This window comes from Anarrhichthys ocellatus, unplaced genomic scaffold (genome assembly GCF_004355925.1).
Source record: "Anarrhichthys ocellatus isolate YVR2014 unplaced genomic scaffold, GSC_Weel_1.0 scaffold32, whole genome shotgun sequence".
Classification (NCBI taxonomy): Eukaryota; Metazoa; Chordata; class Actinopteri; order Perciformes; family Anarhichadidae; genus Anarrhichthys; species Anarrhichthys ocellatus.
In genome coordinates, this window is record NW_022280062.1 from 2987694 (window position 1) to 3007894 (window position 20201).

General features: G+C 41.7%; 1 protein-coding gene across 1 annotated transcript in view; it reads right to left on the reverse strand.

Annotated features, from left to right (window-relative positions):
- Positions 1–1153: 1153 nt before the first annotated feature.
- Positions 1154–20201, reverse strand: part of prkci (protein kinase C, iota) — a 26697-nt gene continuing 7649 nt past the window's right edge. The window contains exons 2-18 of the mRNA XM_031865019.1: positions 19217–19338; positions 16599–16688; positions 14922–14972; positions 13996–14081; positions 13514–13651; positions 13324–13378; positions 12192–12247; positions 11064–11240; positions 8802–8899; positions 7950–8036; positions 7704–7839; positions 7465–7552; positions 5833–5958; positions 5294–5373; positions 4866–4955; positions 3441–3556; positions 1154–3340 (exon numbers count right to left, since the gene is read on the reverse strand). Coding sequence (XP_031720879.1) covers positions 3253–3340; positions 3441–3556; positions 4866–4955; positions 5294–5373; positions 5833–5958; positions 7465–7552; positions 7704–7839; positions 7950–8036; positions 8802–8899; positions 11064–11240; positions 12192–12247; positions 13324–13378; positions 13514–13651; positions 13996–14081; positions 14922–14972; positions 16599–16688; positions 19217–19338 — 1684 coding nt within the window. The 3' untranslated portion in view covers positions 1154–3252. The remainder of the gene's footprint in view (positions 3341–3440; positions 3557–4865; positions 4956–5293; positions 5374–5832; positions 5959–7464; positions 7553–7703; positions 7840–7949; positions 8037–8801; positions 8900–11063; positions 11241–12191; positions 12248–13323; positions 13379–13513; positions 13652–13995; positions 14082–14921; positions 14973–16598; positions 16689–19216; positions 19339–20201) is intronic.

Consider the following 20201-nt stretch of genomic DNA (forward strand, 5'->3'; position numbering starts at 1 on the left):
CCAAGTATGATTCTTCTGCTGCTTAATTAATCCCTTCAGGGACAAAATAAAACACCCAACAAGATAAGAGCAATTAAAACAGGATTTTTTTTTCAGATGCTCCTCCGTTTTACATCATTAATTATGCAAGGTTAGCCTTCCCTGTGTCTTCCACAGGGTGACGTGGAGCCTCGGTCCCTGGGGAGGCGTACCCCGTTGTGCGCCGGAGAGGGCACAGGAACAATGTCAAATATCCCATCATGGGAATACAAAATGATGCTAAGACATTTATCCTCGCCCTGCGTGCAGCAGTGCTGTATTTGTCTCGTGTAGTAGTACAAGGAGAGTCATTTTCCACAAAATCTGGTTCAATTGAGACAATACACAAGGGTTTAGTGGAGCAGGATATGAAATAAGCCTCACACAATCGGTTTCTAACCATTATTGTGCAACTTATTGCTGCACACAAATCAATCCGTTTTTATTATTTCTGACATCATTTCCATGAGCCTTCATCACTGTGGGAGGGGCAGAGAGGGGAGGGCAATGGTGTCAATGACCTTTTAACCGCCGGGCACACAGAGGGCTTTCCAAAAGCGAGGCGGGAATCACGTGACCAGAGCAGACACAAGCAGCTGGAGTGGAAAAGCTCAAGCTTAACGACTCAAAGCTTAATTCTCCAGACGCCCATGTGGGCCTGAGAGCTCAGGTCTGGTCCCAGCAGTAAAACCATCACAAGCCTGATGGTGCGATGTGTTTGCATGATCTCAACAGTGCACCATCCATTGCTAAAATAATCTATGTTTTGGATTCACCACTTTGGTCCAGACTGAAATATCTCATCTACTATTGGATGGATTGTCATGAAAACTTCGTGCAGATATTCTCGGTGCCTACTGATTTTGGTGATCTTCCGATTTTTCCTTTAGCGCCACCATGAGGTTGACATTTTTGTATTTTTAGCTAAATGTCTCGACAACCACTGATGCATTGCCATTCAATTGTATACTGCCATTCAATTGTATACAGCCATTCATGGTTGACTTCTCATCACACGAGTGTCACTGCAAGGTTTGGTATCAATATTATTTCCATTAACAGTTTATGCTCTCAATGAATGTGAAATAACCATGTTTTCACTATTTAAAAGATTGAGGAAAACCAGAAAAAGTAATTTACTTAGCCATTTATTGCACTGACATAATGTTGCAGATTAAAATATAAACGGTAAAAATTGGCGCAGCTATCCTCACTTTTGATCCCTAGTGTGGGTCAAGCTCCAACAAATACATTTCCCACAATGCAATACAACAGCCTCTTAACTTGTGTCCCTAGTTTGTGGCAGGGCTTTTCTTGTCAAATATTTGACGACTGAAGTCTAACTCAAGATAGCCATAATGACATCACTATGACATCATGACACTCAACAGTTGTTTAAATGGGCCAAACAGCACTCTTCATAATGAACGCACTGAATGTAAAATCAGCGGCGTGCCCCCTTTAAGTGAGTGACAGACCCACACTGACACAAGCACATATTACCACAAGGAGAGAAATAAAATGTTTATTTTACCGTGTTTTTTCTTTGCACACTAATAATACATGTCAGCAGAGTCCTCTGGGTGGCAAACGTCACCAAAACACAACAAATAGTGTTTTCATTCAGTTCACCCAGTAACATTTTGGAATCAATGTAGTGATTTTAAAAAAAAGAAAAAGATTCAAAATGAAATCTGATTCACAAAAAAAAGTAACAAAAAAAAAAACAGCTAAAGTAACATGTGTAACAGATGAATGAGCTCCTCTGGTCACCACGTGAGGCCAAAAACAGTTTCCAAGAAGTGAGACGCTTCACAGTCCGGAGGTTCACTCACCATCACTTAGTGTCGTTACAGTCCGGGGGTAGAGAACGGCTCTACGTAGCATTTATATACTTTAAATCAGTTGCACAATATATCTAATTTAGGGAATGGTACATATGGTAAAAATGAAGCACAGCAGACACAGTTTACAGGAAGCACCGTGTCCTCGCTTCTGACCCAGCTCTCGTTTCAACAATCAGTATTTTTGATTTACAATGAAAGACATACATGGAATGAAGTACAAAAAAAAAGAAAGAAAAGGTGACAGACCATTCGTCTCAGAAAAGCATAGTATTAAAAATGAGCAAAAAAGATCTGAATATATAAATTCTCTGACCTGGGACAGCACATCTCCTCATGTATACTGTACCTTCTAATTCGTACCAGCAAGACATTTAAAATAAAAGTTTTTTTTTGGTCCTGTGTGCGAGTGTATATTTCATGGATGGTCTGCACAGTAAAAGGTAACCTGTGCTCCAGCGTTCAGGTATGATGTGCTTCTCTTTCGGCCCGTTTCCCTGCACAGCGGGCTCTTTCATTCACAGTTTGAGAGTATCGACTCATTGTTAGCGTTGGTTGGATTCTGCTGAATACGTTCCTTCATTCTGGGGAGAAGGGACTAGAAGCAGACACCTTCTGGTTTCCAGATGTGTTTTCATCTAAAAACAACAAAGCCTGAACCGTTTGGTTGTTACTCTGGCTGGACATGCAACACATTAGAACAACATATATAATGATGTTACATAAAACATGAGAAAAATATATAGATTTGTATCTTTTTTTTTTCTTTTTCTTTTTTTTTTTAAAGGCTAGTGTTATGGTTCTTCTTTCGTCTACAGTAGGGGAGTTGCGACAAAGCTGAATCCAAAATGTCTTTAAGGTGATTAAGTTGTCAGTTTTGTCCGACTGTGGCTTGAAGCTAAAAAGGCCTTGTCTAATATTTATAGAAGATTCATATATGTACAAATAAAATATGCATTGAAAACACCCCACCAGCTGGAAGGAGAGGATGTTCAGTTCATCTGTTGGGGGCTGTGCCTCATCCCCCGACATACAGCGACCGTGGAAGAACTTTGTAGCCTCGATGGCTACCGATAAAGAGGCCCCGATGAGAAAATCAATATCAGTGCAGATTTACATGATATAAAAATAATGAAAAAAAAAAAGAAGAAGGTAGGCTTAAGGGCAAGTGGTTATAAATGGCAGAGTGTGAGACTGGTTTTGGCAAATAAGCGTTCTACTGTGCATGTGCGGCCCTCGAATAGAAGGTTGATGTCGCCAGGTTGTCTCGTAACCATGCAGCTTGAAGACACTGAGACGCCACATAACATGTGCATGAGTGTGTGTGTGTGTGTGTGTGTGTGTGTGTGTGTGTGTGTATATATGTATAAGCACAGATGTCACGTCCCCCTCACACACACTCCTCCGCCGACATCAGGAGTGGGTTGATGTACTCGAATCCTTCAAACTCGGACTGGTCGATCTTCTTGACCACATCGCTACGACAAAGAAAATATAATTTTTTTTTTTGGTCAGTGAAAATTGCACGTTATATTTGTTATAACAAATGAAAGAAAGAGATATTAAATGGGGACTCACTCGTCGTCAGGCGTGAGCTGGATGGGCTCGTTGGTGAACTGGGCGTCAAAGTTGTCCAATCCGAATTCCCCTGAGATGTTGGGCTTGAAAGGAGGGACCACCTGCTTCTGCTCCAGCTGAAATAACGACACGGGAAACAGGTGAGAACTTAACAACCGTATCGGCCAAAACACACTAAATCAATATTTAAACTGAGTAATATTGACGATTGCAGATCGAAAGGCAATTCATCTGCAAACACTCCTCGCCATTTATTACAGTCAATAAATATCCTCGTGATTTTGCACTGTTGGTCAGGCAGAACAAGCTGTTTGCAGGCATCACGTTAGGCTCTGGGACATTGTGACGCTTATATGGACTAAATAACTAATGGGTCATTAGAGAAAATAAATGGCAGATCGGGGCCCATCATATATGTAAAATGCATTGAAAAAGGACACTAGTATAAAGACACTACAATCCTTCTTTGGTCATCTACCCGCCGTAGACTTCTATCCTGTTTCCATTAACTAATACTTCAGCCCATCGACACATTTAAAACAGTGACTAAATCCTTGATGACGCACTTGCTCTCAGCACCTCAGATTACATCTCAGTGTGGAGGAAACTCACAGCGCCTCATGTGTCTGTAAGAATGCTCCGCCTGCAGGCCGATAGGTGCACTGCAGGGCTAACTTTCAGGTTCGTGAATGTGTGTGTGCGCGCATATGAGGAGGAGGGAGGGACGTGGGAGGGTGTAAGCTGATCCCTCCAGACACTCTGACCGACTGCTGGGTAGCTGCTCCAGACCAAACAGGGAAAAAGAGGTCATGGTGATCCCTGTGGAGCTACCCTGTCTGTCTGTCCATTTGTAAAAGACATTTGACTAAAATGTGCCTGTTCATTTACACATGTACATACTTTTCTTTATATACTTATATATACATACATACATACAGCATATATATACATACATACATATATATAAAATGAAATCCCTAAAAAATGATTGTTCATGTATTTTTATGTTTTGGAGTGTCTGACAGTCTAATCGAACAAAGAATCAACAGATTGATCAATAAGGAAAATAATTGCTAGTTGTAACCCAACTTAAATGATATCTGGATAAGCCTGTCAGTCTTTTGAATGTGTTGACAGCAACAGACATTTGTTGAATTTTACCGTTCTGTCTCTCATAAAACAGGAACGTCATTCACACAAATTACTTCTACTCATGCTGAAACTGAGAACAGGAAGCCTCATAAATAACAGAGCGTCTTTAGTCCGAGCTTAACTTTCAGTGAGATTCCTAGACGGGATTCTGAAACACTCAATATAATCAACTGATTACTTTCATTTGAAACGATTAAGGTGATGATCAAGGCAACTCGAGATAAGCAGGAGAGACAGAGGGGAACATGGAGAGAATAAAAGAGAGTGACTCACAAGGTCCCAATCCACGTTCCTGAAGAACGGATGGCCCATGATGTCGGCAAAGCCCGTCTGAGGGTGGCAGCCTAGACGCTCCTTGGGATCCTGTGGGAGCGAAGGCGAGAGGAGGGTGAGAGACGGTATGTAATGATGGGGGAGGAACCAGCAAAAAATATCAGACGAGCAAGAAAGGTGGAGAGGGTTTGGAAAAGGAGAGAATTTGGAAGAACGGTGGAAGAGAAGAGTGGATTTTGTTGATGGATATTATGGATAGGTGAAAATACACAAGAGCCACATTGAGATACAGAAGGACGGGGGTGGAAAAAAAGAACAACGAGATGGCAGTTGACTCCAACTAAGGCCGAAATAATGACATTTTCAAAGGGCCAGCAGGAGTCAACACTGTTTTAGGATTGATAGAGGCCTGTCTGACACCTTCTTACCTTGTTGAGGAAGCCCTTGAGGACGCTGGCGGCTTTGACTGACAACGAGCGGGGGATTCGGATCTGTTTTTCCAATATTACTGCAGGAGGTGAGAGAAGGGGGGGGGGGGAAGAGACAGACGGTCTCTTGAGTCTAAAATGACAGAAGACGCCACTGACACTGCAGCAGTTATGAGTTCAATCCTGTTGGGTATACTCATGTTGAACATACATACAGAAGCCTTTCAATGAAGTGTCAATGGCTTTCCATTAAACTGTCTTGAAATATGACTTCAGTCACATTTTCATCCCCATCAATCCAACACTTTTCTGGCTGTTATAAGAAAACAGGGACACATTTTGAATTTTGTATTTACAATGAAATATCGGCATTCACACATTTCCCCGTAACAGATGGCATGTGCCTGGTACTTGGAGAAGTGGCTATTGGAAAGGTGTCAATACAAAGGTGTTACATGCTTCCACTGGGCTGATTTTTTTCCTCCGGTTATAAATCTTAGCTGTGTGTGTGTGTGTGTGTGTGTGTGTGTGCCTGTTACCTTGGAAGAGGTAGTCTTCTGTGTTCTGGTCTGGGTTGTCAGAGCTCCCGACAATATCGAAGGGCGACCGGCCCGCCATCATCTCAAACATCAGCACGCCCAGCGCCCACCAGTCCACACTGAACCCTAAAGACACACACAGAAACAGAAACACACACACACACACACACAGTTAAAGTCCTATTTATGACCAGAATAAATAGAACACTGATACTTTAAACATTCATCATTAATAGAGCAACAAAAACAAGGTATAACTTAGCAGTGATGTGCATGTTAAAGCACACTTCTCATTAACTCGTATACTTTAAATTACTAACAAATTCCACCTGGATTTGAGGGTTACTATAGCAACCACTCACACCATAGAAACAGTATTTTTTGCATCCTTTTCACCCCTCGGCAACAAATCTCATACTTTACTGCTAAATGTTTGTTCAGAACAAGCCAATTAGGGCTTAACTACAGTTTATTGAAATAAGGTATAATAAGGTATCCATAGTCAGTGTACAGCAGATGAAGGTTAGTTTAGAGAACTACGACTCAAAGATGTCTACGGGCTTAATATTGTGTTGCTGAGAAAGAAACGGTATAATTATGATTTTTAGTGGCAGCCTAATTAATGTTCACAACCTGTAACTACAAGCTAAAAATAAGATGAGCGTCACGACACATGAAATTAAAGATAAAAGCTTTGACAAGTTATTTCTGTTAGCGTAAGGGCTTGATGGAAAAACCGATTGGGCACTAAAACTATCACTATCACAGCCCATGTAGAAAACGTTCCCAAACTATTTCATTTTGATTGTTCCTTGCATATTCCAAACCTTCTAAAGCCGGACGTGTGGACTCATTTTGTCTTTTATTTTGTTGATGAACACCCTCTGTGTCTCAAGGTAATTATAATTGGTCGCCGGCTGTGCAGACAGGACCCAAAATCAGTAGCACACGAGTAATAAATAAGGCTTAATTATGTTGTTTGTCTTCATCTAAAAGCAAACATTGCTAGTTCTGCCTGAATGTTAGAGCTTTCTGAAGGTCTTTTTCACAGCAGACATCTTCACCGGTCAGTGTTACTAATGACACCAACAATGGCTTTGTTCTATTGTTCAAAACCACCAGTATGATCCTTTAACAGTGGATCCTATTGCTACGACACCTCTTCTGGTAACCAGGGAGATCTATTTCCATTGTATTTATAGACGCGTTTCCATCCAGCTCTGTAGACTCTGCTTCAACTTTGTTCTTAACGGCTATTACACACGAACACTTTTCTGATTCATGCACGTTAGTCATCCTTACCCACCTTGTTTCTGACCGACACACTGATGAGTTTAGAAGTGCAGCATTCATTTAGAGGATGCCACAATTCATTGTGATTACTTTTGTTGCCTTTTGAATGTATTGGCTATTTTCTTTAGCTTTTTACTTTGTTGGTTTCTTTGTTGCTCTAATGTTAATCTACGTATACTCATTTGATGAAGACTTTTCCAGTATTCTGCACCATGTAGCATCCACAATCACAACAGAGAGCAGCATTCCCGACATCACCGCTTAATGCTTCCTATATTGCATCATAGCAGATAAAAGGGATGGCATTTCTAGTAAGTGATTGTGTGTTGCAGCTCTCACCATAATCCTCTCCTCTAAGTATTTCGGGGGCGATGTAATTGGGTGTACCACAGAACGTGCTTGTTGTATCGCCGGGTCTCAAGCCCTCCTGCAAAAACAGAAAGATGGGTCAGCTGCGAGATCCTCTCAGAGGGCTGTAAACTTAACACTGACGCAGCTTTGCAGGTGCTTTTATCCACAGTGCACCGTGGCATCATTAGAGCCTCGATTTCTCATACACAGTAAACTGCAATCCACACCTTGCACATGCCGTAGTCTGTCAGTTTGATGTGTCCTTCGGAGTCCAGCAGCACGTTGTCGAGCTTCAGATCTCTGTAGATGATTCCCCGTTCGTGGAGGTAGTTGAGCGCCAGACTGATCTCTGCGGAGTAGAATCTGAAAGAGAGATACGAGTGTATTAAAAAAAAAAAAAAAATCACATACGGCTAAAAAAAGACCAATCTTATTCCTTTTAATTAGACGTGAGAGAAAACGTGTGACTCTACCTGGCGTGTTCTTCTGGGAGTTTCCTTTGTCTCTGCATGTGGAACATTAGATCTCCACCGTTCACATATTCAATAACAAAGAACAGTCTGTGAAAAGAAGCAAATGTTAGAGAGATTTATATTGTTTTCATTTAGCTTCTTACCATCTGTAATGAACAGAAGTTATTTCACCAAAGATCTGTTTTTATAAATTGTATCTATATAGATAAAAACGAAAGAAAGAAAAACAAATCAACAAGAAGAGGTGCAGCACTATCAGCCATAGTCAGCTCATGACAGATATTTAGATTATTTTAAAATTAAAATGTGTGAAAAGAGATTTTTGTAAGTTGTAAAAGTGTAATGTGTAACTTCTTTGCACCAATAAGGACTTTGAATAATGACAGTTGTGTGGTTCTTTGATTATTTTTCCAGTCCGCTCCTGATCAAACCCACACCAACACAGTCCGGGTAAAGCAGTTTCTGAGTGTTAAATTCTTGATAAATATTAATTTCATGAACTACATTGTTTCTTTCTGAACTTTTCTTTTACTTTTTTCTTTATTTTGAATGTTACACAGAAATACTAATGATTTTAAACCACGTTTTCAGGCCCTTCAACCATGATGGGGATCTTCCCATGACCAAACTTTTCATGACCTTAAGAAAGTGCTCTGGTTTTGGTAAACAGACCGTAACCACAGCAGCAGCAGCAGCAGCAGCAGCAGCAGCAGCAGCAGCAGCAGGTGAGGAAATGCTCTCATGAGTCATATGGAAACACTCGTATGTTTCGTTTTTTTTGACACACCGACAAACAACAGATTTTGAAGCCTTGAAGAAACTGAGTGACTCAAGCAGGAGAGATGCTCTCACCTGCTTTCTGTCTGGAAACAGGAATGGAGGCCGACCAGGAAGGGGTGATTGGAGGCCTGCTCAAAAACGTGCTTTTCTGTTTGGACCCAGTCGATGTCCTGCAAGAGAAACACACAAAGACACACCCCAGGTGTAAATCAGAGATCATTGTGACAAAGTACCCCTTAAACTTATAAAAGCCGAGTAAGCACAGTGCTCGATCGACCCTCCCGTACAGACACGGACCAGGGTGGGCAGCGTAAAGGGCTGAGCCAGGAGAAGCGGGTCTCTATCGACGGCTGGATGATAACATGTCTGGACACGGATGCGGCTCGGGCTGACAGGGTAGGGACAACAGAACACTTCAACATTGATCGAAAGGCACTCGTCAGTTTGTCAATCACGCTAAGTGCGTCTAATCAAGGCTAACTACTCCCATTGCCTCCGTCTGTGCTGCTACACGCGAGATCAATTTCTGATGACATGATGGTTTATCTACACCTTCTTAGAACGATTGATGGCCCGGAAGAGGTCCGTCAACTAAACTCAAAGTGTTTCAGACAAGATACCCAAGGCAGGTGTTCAATGACGTGGGACAGATCCTCACTGTGCTGTGAATAACGGATCCAATCAATTGTGCTAATTGCATTAATTATACATGGCAGTGACAGAAGACTTATGACTTCACTATCAACTATTCTCACATCTCAATAGACGGAGTCGCTGTGTTATTGTCACACTGGACGGACTTAAAGGGACAGTTACGCTCATGAGATGTGGATATACACCTTTAAATGGCAAAAGAAGATGGCTGCTGCGTCTGAATTACAAGTTGTTGTTACAAGTCACTTTATTAACAAATAAGTAAGATCATATGAACATCTAAAACTGAATTGATTAGTTGATTAATTGATAAGTTAATTAACATCATTAAATATTTTCTTGTAAATCGTGTAAGTTGTTTTTAAAGAAAAAAATATCAATGATGATCTGATTCCAGCCACTCCAATATGAGGATTTGCTGTTTGTCTGTTTTCTGTCTTTGTAAATGTAATAGATTTTGACTTTGGACTGTTGGTCGGACAAAACAAGATATCTGAAGACGATTCCTTCTACTATTTTCTAACGTTTTGAAGTAAAAACAATCAAACAATTGAGAAAATAGTCGATTAATTAATCCATACTGAAAATAATTGTTAGTTGCAGAGCTGGAAAAAGGTCCTTTTTGCGGTCACCTAAACTGGCAGCAGTGGAAACAGCAATTATAATGAATAATTCTGTATGTTATTTTGACAAATGTGGTCAAACCTCAGCAGTGGAGAAGCCACTGGGCTGATTTTTGTCTTTGATCTTGAGCTGGTTAATGCTAAATTCACTCTCAAACATACCTTCGAACTGCATGTACCGATACTAAAAAAGCAAAAGTCAGTAAGTCGTACAAAAACAGTTCTGATGGGGTTTGATAGGTACGTCGCACAGCAGCTGGATTCTTGCGTTGTCTCAAGATCACACGAGAATCGCAGCGTCACAAGAAAATCCATCTCGTCACGCTTTAAGTAATGAGTTTCTGTCCCGTAAACCAGAGCACGAACCAATCAGGGTTAGCGTAGATGCTCCAATAGTTTCAGTTATATCAGAACTCCAGAATCTTTCCTTAAAAGAAGAGCACTGAAGGCAAGAGTTTAGTTTTTCGTTCACTCTTTCACCGCATATTACACATCTCTGTGATATTCATGAACCATGTCCCGACTCACTTCATTTTGCTACAAGGACAAACATTAAGCATGGGACTTGTGAGTCCCCTTCTGCAAATATTGTATTTCAAAGTTGCCTTTGGTTAAAATATATTGACTTTTTGGAATGGTTAGGTCATGAAATATTCATGGTTTAAGTTTTAGGTTTGAGGCGTTCCGCCATGTTCAGTAAGTCAGTCTTGTTAACAACCGTGTCACTGAGTTAGCACGTGTTAGCACGTGTTTGTATACCTCACCAGCTGTTTTTTCCTTGCAGACGCCTGTAATGTGAGAAAGAGGCAAAAGAGAATATCTAAGAGAGATTGCGAATGAGAAATTCGATATGGGATTCGTTGGGCACGGAATTGGATCCAAAATGACCGGCTATCAAATCCAATCCCTAATTATAACCAAATAAAAAGTAAATATATCACTTTAATCATAACCCACCAACTCTTTGTGTCAGAGTCCATGCACAGGCCGACCAACAACATGTCATACTGCCAACGTTTTGACTCCGACGGTCAGTTCAAACACCGCCGTTGTTTACCTCGTCGTCATTGACCAGCTCCTTCTTCACCACCTTCATGGCGTAGATGCGCTCCGTCTTCTTCAGCTGCACCAGCAGCACCTTGGCGTAGCTGCCTCGGCCGATCACCCTCAGCAGATCAAAGTCTGCCAGGCCCAGGCTGGAGGGCGACTTCCCCGTGTCTCTACTGCTCCGCGCCTAAACAACATAATGTGAAGTCAACTCGACGACAATTTATCACGCAGCTTTTCAGAACATCGGCCTTTATCAATTTTAATGAACTATTGATAGAGCTGGTGATTTGGTTCTGCACACGACGGTGATTTCCTTTGGGTGGTTTGTAAATTAAGTTTTAACTGCACCACTTCTTCAAAGTGAATCTTAGTAATGACTTTCTTGTCTTTATTAAATACCATCTTGCCACCTCCATCAGATTACGCGCTCGTTGTATTAGTCCCACTTCTCTGTAAAACCCGATTACAATCTCCACCATTTCCTCACCCATCTTCCTCTCTCCTCTCCTGTAATCTGTTCTGTAGTGAACCGTTTCCACTACGTATCCATCTAACCTCCCCTCCACGTGACAACCCCCCTCCTCCCTAGAGTCGACATGGAACCGTAGATAAGATCATTTGGCTTGCCCTCTCTTATCTGCCTCGATCTATGTCCAACTCGACCCCTTTTTATCAATCCCGCTCTGTCTAACAACCCTCCCCCCCAAATTACATACCTGGCCATTAATCAGCCTCGGGCGTTAAGAGCTGTGATAAAACGTTACTTTATTAGCTCCACCAAAGGAAATCAATACCCACAGCACTGTGAGGGTGCCTACGTCTGCATGTGCTCTATATCACACACGCACAGCAGGTGGAAGAAGGATAACCCAAATGTACACAACGGCAAAATAGGCAGAAAAAAAAAACCTGCTTCCAATTACAGGTGATTTTATTCTCCCTCTCCATCTTCTCACACAAAAAGCACTAATCTCTCACTCTAAAGATTAGAGTGAGAGATTAGCGCTTTTTGTATTTATTTGTATAACATATATATATATATATATATACACACATATACACATCTAGACAACGCAACAGATTGACAGATGATGAGTCACACATCAAAAGTGTTTGAAAAGATTCTCTCTCTCACCTCTTTCTCTTCGCCATCGTAAGGCAAGCTTTCTCTGGAGTCTCTATTGTGAGGGTCTGAGAGAGGAGAGAGAGTGACAGACAGACAGAAGGAGAGGGGGAGGCAGGGGAGAAAAAAAATACATAGGAGAGATGGGAGAATGAGGAGCGAAAGTAGGCGAGAGACAGTCACACGCTTTGTTCACAGCCCTGCAGTCGTTTCTCTCTGCTTGGTTAGTAAAGAAAATACCATTTTTTTTATATCCACCGATGCCACAGTATTTAAAATAATAAGTATAATGTAACTTTAGTTTGTACTTGTGATCATTTAAATCATAATAATCTACATAGATGCATTTCAAAACAGACTTAAACAAAGATATCTGCATCCGAATGTGTGCGGGATGGCGTCCCACGACCTGTGAGTATTTGTGGTGGAGAGCGTTTGAACTGCCTCACTAACGGCAGCAACCAGCGACCTTAAGCCCTCTCATTCCAGTCAGCCTCTCAACCGCCTGACTGGACTTAAGTCTGGTGCTGGAGGTAAACCTCAAATGCGGCTGACCCAACTTGTAGTCTGGGTGGTAATGTCAACAATCTCCTGAGGTTACTTTATGTATTCTTTATCGATAAGTCTCATGGTGATACTCCACAGCTGGAATCAAACCAGGAACGTTTGCAGTTGGTTCATCTCAACCACTCGGCTAACAGGACGCTCCTGTTTTTAGCCTTTCTTTAAAATTAAATATATGTCAGCGATCTGTGTTTAAAGATTTACTTTATTTGGTTTGGCGATAGTATTTGTTGACAATAACAAAAATAAAAGAAATCGGCAGCCTTGTCTTTTAAGAGCATTGGTCATAAGCTGCAGGAAATGAGCCAATTTAAGACAAAATAATGGCAGAAGTGACAGTGAAATTAAAAAGATTTAGACCAATTTTGGGCTGAAAAGTAAAAACTTGCACTAATGTTTCAAAAATGCATAAATCAACAGGAGCCGAGGAGTGATTTGAGCCACAGTTTGTGGCACAAGGCACTTTGTCTCCTATGTGCTTTTTCTGTATTCATGAGCTTCTAAACCAAGTTATTTTGTGCTTTTGTAAACACTTTCCAAAGTGTGGGTGCACACCAGTGTGTGTGTGTGTGTGTGTTACCTGGCTCTTCAGTTTGGTCTAATTGACTCGACGGCGCGCCGGGCATGATTGGTTCCTGGACAACAACATTGGTCATTAAGTATAATCGGCATTGAAAAACAGAATACAATCTTAAACCTACGTACGAGTCATGGACGGTAATGATCCACTTAACGCCATCAAGCTAATGAGTGTGAGGAGTCCGTCTCACCTGGATCATCTGTCTGCCACACTCCACTGTGACCAGTTTATGACACTTCTTGTGCACCAGCAGTTTGCAGTTGATGCATTTGTAGCCTTGTCTTCCCAGACCCCAGATACGGTCGGTGCAGATGGCACAATGGGCTCGCTGCTCGGGAGGGCAGACAAAGAACCGTCGTCACCACAAGTAAGCACGCATTATATTGCAGGAGATGAAACATGAAGCCCTGATAGCCTACGATTAAATCGTTGCGCGTTACTCCATCAATCAATACAAAGTGAAATTACTTCAGGGAAACGGATGTCTCGTTTTCCTTTAAATACACTCAATGTACATTGTGGTAAAGGTTTTACAAGTAACGCTGTAGCTATTAACCCGGTTAAAATACTCCGACAATGATAACGTTAAGTATCTGAAATACACATTATTACATGAGTGAATGGCCTCTCAGTGTGAAATACTGTTTAACAAAAGTCATAGTCACATCTCACCCTGTTGAAGCGCTTGGCCTGAAAGGCGTGACCGCTGGCATAGTAAAGCTTCCTCCAGCGCCTCGCTCCACGCCGATATATAGACTCTGTGAAGAGAGAAGAATGGACGCTGAATTTACTTCATTTATGGATTTCTTTCTTCAAAGCTCTCCACAAATTGCCTGTAATTCACCTGTTAATTCATTCAGTCCTGCTTCACCTGTTCCATGTGCATTTGTGTATAAAGCCAGTTTGATTTCACATTTTCATCTGAAGTATCATTTTCGACCACATTGTGAATGTATTTTATCATCCTGCTGGCTAAGCTAAACTAAGGCCAGTGCGTGTTTATTTTTAGGGGCTGGAATCATCGCCCTCACGCAATCAAACTACATTTTCTAAATGGTGTAAATTTGAACATAAACATGAAGTGTATGGCTCAACTTTGGATTTGTAAAATAATGTTCAGAAATAATTTCTCACTATATGTGACACTCTAGTTAAACATGCACACACATTTTAGTTTTAAGTACAAATATAGGCCCTGTGTCCCGAAATTCATACTTCTGGCTAAACTGTTCATGTGTAACTTCAGTGTCATATACAGTGTGGGAACTTTGAGTTTCACACCATTTTCTGCTTGGAATCTGTAGTCAGATGTTTAAAAAAACATTTTACTTTCTGATATAATTTGCGTACACATTTAATAGACATTAAACATTTTTTAAACAGGCTGATACACAACCACAGGCTTTGAAATCATTATCGTTTCACAAACTCAAGCCTGACTGATCCTTATTAGAGTCCGTAAGTCTGAACCATTGACATTTTGAAATTCTCCTGCGTATATGAATCTGCTCAAGTGCCCCAGAATTTAAAATGTGAATTAAGTATAAGCTCCTTTGGGACCCCTGCTGCTTAGTTTGGTAGAAAGGGTTTTAACTCACTGTCTTCTCCCGGACACGGCATGCCAGGTTTCTCTGGTATACACGGGAACACTGGGAAGCAAAAAGAAAACATCAAACAGTTACGTTTTTAAAGTGTATTTCATCTAAAGGAGGCGAGTCTGACAGCATTCATGTGAATGCTGCCGGGTACATTTCACTTCCTCTCATCATGACAGCAGTTAAAACTACCTGTAGCAAACCCGTCGCCTCGAGCCATTCACACTGAAATTCACTCATGTTGTTCGTATGATGGTACAAGCGTGTGTGTGTGTGTGTGTGTGTGTGTGTGTGTGTGGGTGTGTGTGTGCAACACGCAGTGATAACTAGACACAATCTTAAAGACAAAGATTACTCGAGCGTGTGCGTGTGTGTGAGAGATGGTTGGAGCTAGACTGGGGGCAGTGTGAGTCAGAGGCGAGGCGTGGGCTACAGCCGACGAGCTCGTTAACGAGCAGACCTGACGACCCCCCGTGGAACCGTCATCCCCCCCCATTCATCCTCCTCCATCTCGCTGGCATCCACTGCACTCTTGACCCCTCACCTCTGATTTGATTAAACCTTTACATTACCCCCCCGTTCCCTTTCACCCGGGTTACATGCTTGTACACACACACACACAGAGCCTGTCAATCAAAGTGTTGCATCGTTGAGTTAGCCCAGGACCTCTAGGCTCACGAAGTTGCGCAACTGTTTGTCAAGACGGCTAAGCTCAGACGAGGATGTGAAGTAGCTGAAGGGGTCCACGGACGGACACCGAGAGCAGAAGGAAGTTTCACGGGTCAGCGCTGCATTAACCCCGTGCTTTGATGATTATTTGATGTGTTCAGAATCTGGCTGTCTGTGTTCTGGTTTTATCACACATGTAAACACACAGAGTACATTTAAAAAAAAAAAAAAGGAAGAGTGGCCCGACATAATGCCAGAAGTCTCACTCAAACCATTTTCAGACAAACAGACATCAAGTAAACCAAATATAAATGTCTATTTTAGTGAGATGGACAGACTGCCGGCTATCTTTGGGCTCTGCTCGTTGCCGTTAGGTTGTATGCTTGTAATTGTATAATAGATGTTTGAAAGTACTTTGACGATTGACATTTTAAGTAAACACCAATTTTGAGACTTAATCCACAGTTTGATTATGGGTCCCTGATCTCAGGGCGGTTCCCGTTTATTATTAATATACGTCAATAATCCTATTGATATTAACAATTTATTAATGTCAATAATGTAATTTTCATACTTGCTAATAACCAAACCGACTTCTGCCACATCCCAAACACTGACGGTGTCGATACTTTTACATGCGAGGTGACTGTGTGAAATAATCTCCACATTGTTAAATAGTACTGGCAGGCAGCGAACGACAAAGCAGACTAGTTTTTCTTTTGCCAAAACAGCCCGGATGCCTCGTGTCGGCCTGAGGGCCGGTGCCGGAGCTCGATGAGCAGAAATGGAAACAGAGCTGCCGCCAAACTTGACCGCTCATAAAAAGCTCACCGGAGAGGCGAGAGGACTATTTTTAGAGCAGAAAAGATAACAGGCTTCTCTCATATGGACCTCTTACTGACCAGCCCATGGTGTCAATCAACATCTTACTGTGTATGGCACAAGAGAACATCCTGTGAGTTAAATCCTAAAAGCGATAGCTGTAACTATGTGAAAAGCAGCGAGGCTCACCGTGGATAATGAGCTCCGAGTCTTTGTTGAGTTCATAGAGACGCAGCGCTTCTTCCAACTCCAGCTGAGACGACACGGTGCAGGGGTCACCTGACAGCAGAGGAGAGACGAGATGTCATTCACCACATTAAAACAATAAAATAAATAAAGATTACTGGCAGCAAATGTTTTTACCTCCTTCTGAACTAACCTTGTTTCTCTAAAACCTCAGTTACTTGAATTAGATTTCTACTCTTCGATAGAACTAATGAGATACGACTCTGCAGCGGGAAGGCAATATTTTTATTTTTTATTTGGAAGGGCAGCATAGTGAGAGGACGGACGCTGCGGCGAGAGGACGGACGCTGCAGTGAGTCTGACTAGGTTTAGTCAGACTTCGTGTTTAATTTTTTTATATACGTAGATATAAGTAGAGCTGAGCGATTGATTTAACAAGTACTATTTTAATAACTGTTTAACGGTTTTATGGTATTGTTTTAAAGCAAATAAGCTGAGTTTTAGCTACGCAAATGTGAGGATTTGATTCATTTTTCAAGAAGCTAATTGGCAGATTAATTGAAGATGAAAAAGTAAGACGCAGCACTGAAGTATAACAAACCTCTGCACTGCTGCCAAACTGATAACGTCCAGCTGTGTTTTAATCACGTTTTTATGAGAATAGCTAACAATCTGAGCCCTTTTCTGTGCTCCTCATTAGGTGCTTGCATCTGTGTAAGCTTTCAACACATTTTATTTCCCCTCCTCTAATTAGTAACCTATTGACAGGTCCCATCCTTGTTCTTTCACATGCAAACATGTTACGAACCCTGTTAGAAATCCGATAAAGGGAACCGGCGTTTTAATTTCATGACATTATCTGATAATTGCGGAAAATCGACAATGACCCGGTTACTTTTAATTGCACAGGATCACGAGACAAAGTAGAGACTATTAAGTGTTACACATACTGTATGTTACAGAGCAAACGGTTGTGTGTGTGTGTGTGTGTGTAGAAGGTGGGTCATACAGTCGGGCAACATGACATTTATAATAAAATAAATACGCGTCCAATCGTTGTGGGTGTGATATGATTTGCAATACGTCAACATTGAGTAAACATTTAACAAAGTACGTGAGAACAAACTGTGGCAGTCGATGTTGCCACTTCAAATAGCGTCCTTCTAAAACTGTACAGGCCTATTTGCACAGTGATCAATCCAAGTAAATAATTAAAATAGCACTCCGACGCAGATCTAATTATTTCCTTATCACTAACAGTCAGGTGACACACTCGGAGAGGCAGTGAGAGCCGATACTGAGGCCATCGATTGTATTCTTAGCGCTCTACCGAACTAATCACGCCTACAAACCACGGACTTTGAAAATAGCTCGGGAACTGAAACTGTGACACACGGTGTAAATGTAAAAACATACAGAGCGCTGGAGGTTGACAAAGAACTAGAACTTGTGGGTGGACCGAGACAACCTTCAAGCCTGTTTTTTTTAATAAATTTTCTGAAAAGTTATGGTTTCCAGAAGAGTCATTAAGTTTGTGAGTGGTTGAGTCCATGTATGTTAGGGAGAAAACACAGGAAGTTATGGATGAATCACTCTCTAATCTAAATGTCCCCACAACAGGAAGCTCAGTGAACTGTTTTCACTACAATTTACACATTTAAACAACATCTTTAAAAACAGAAATCCCTGTTCTGTGCTGCAACTGCTTGCAACATACATAAACGTATATATGCCAAAATCATTATACATGTGATAAATCAACTAACAGTTATTTTCATCAGTGATTAATCTGTCGATTATTTTCTCAATTAATCGTTTATAAAATGCCAGATAATTGTTAAATATACTCATGACAACTTCCTGAAGCCAAATTTGGACATCAGTTTGAAAGTTGCACTTCTTCAAATTGTTGGTTTTATCTGATTAACGGTCCAAAGCCCCAAAGAGTTAACCGTCACGTACGAAAAAAAGAAAAGCAGCAAATCCTCACAAGTGAGACTCTGGAGCTAGTTCTGTGTTTGGCATTTTTACAAGAAGAAAAACAATTAATTGATCATTAAAATAGGTCAGAACAGGTCCCCCTGTGGCACACACAGTTTAAGAGTTCATTAAAAGTTGTTTGTGTTTACATGGCGCGGGAGATACAGTAAGTGCAGCATTCCTTCTACAGATTTCTTTTAAGCAGATCACAAGAAGTACAGACCTGTCGCTGGCATTTGGTACCTTTAAACCAGGGTTACAAACGTAGTAATTAATCCCAGGTGCATTCTTTAATCATCGTGCTAATGATTCGAGTTCACATTGCGGAGCTGTGTGCATGTGGTTCCCACGGATGGAGCGGGGGAGACAGCTCGAGTACTTCATTACGACCATCAAGCACAGCTTGTCTTCCTCAGACAGGCAAATGACTCCAGAGATTGTATTTGGGTGGCGACCTGTGGGAGCCGGTCTGAGTCTAATGAGTTTGGACAGGCTGACCTTATCCTGAGCAGAGCAGTCTGACGGCTCCATCTTTCCAATGACACCATTACTGCCGCCTGACTAACTGAGTGACAACAAGGAATTAGGTGTGGTAGGGCCGAAGTGTGTGTGTGTGCTTATGAGCATGATGTGTTCATTACCTTCCTCGTCGATCCACTTCATGGTGAAGAGCTGGTCGTTGTCCATGGAGCACATGTCCTTCACCTCCCCGTACAGACCCTCGTACGAGATGGACGGCTCAAAATGAGTGATCATGATGTCCCTGCAGGGAAGATACAAATAAGTCAAGTGCTTTTATTTGACGTTCACGATTACTCTGGACGCACCGATCCAACGCGTGGGATTGCGTTGTGCATCGGTTACATCCCGTTAGCTACAACAAGTCGCGTCATAAAAATGGCAGCACTGGTATCGAATCCGAGACTCTGTATCAGAAAAAGTCCGATCATTCATCCCTACTGACACCAAGGGCAAACGCATTCAATAAAATACATCTACATCTACTAGTAAAGCACACATTTGATCTATTGAGGTTAAGACAACAAACACCATTAAAAACATTTAAAATCTTTATTTTAAGAAAGACAAATTATGTTTGTGCCCAGTTCTACTGAGTACTAAATGAGGGTTGTCTCAAAAACAAATTAAAGGAAATAAACACAGAGGAGACACAGATCGATGGAGATACTCACTCTCCCCCCCCCCCCCCCCTACACACACACACACACACGCACACAAACGCTTCTGTGTGTGAGTCACAGTCTCTCAGTCTGTCACATTCATGTGTGCATTCATCTGTACAGCATGATAGTGGGTGTGCGAAAAAGAGCAAAATCAAGGGCGAGAAAGACTTAAAAAAAAAAAAAAAAAAAGAGTAAGAGAGCGAGCCACACACTCGAGCAGAATGAATCACAGTCGATAGGGATTGTAGTTGTGTTGTGACCGCTTTGGTGAAGGCTCAACCGTCCACCACTGCACTCCATCACTTCATGGAGAGCAGTCGAAACACATCAGCGTAATCAACAAGTACATCGCTCTGTGCTTCCTCCGTTCACACATACACTCAAACACTGTGGTGAGTAGCGGTGGCTGATCTATGCCCTGTAGGGGGGGGGGGGGGGGGGG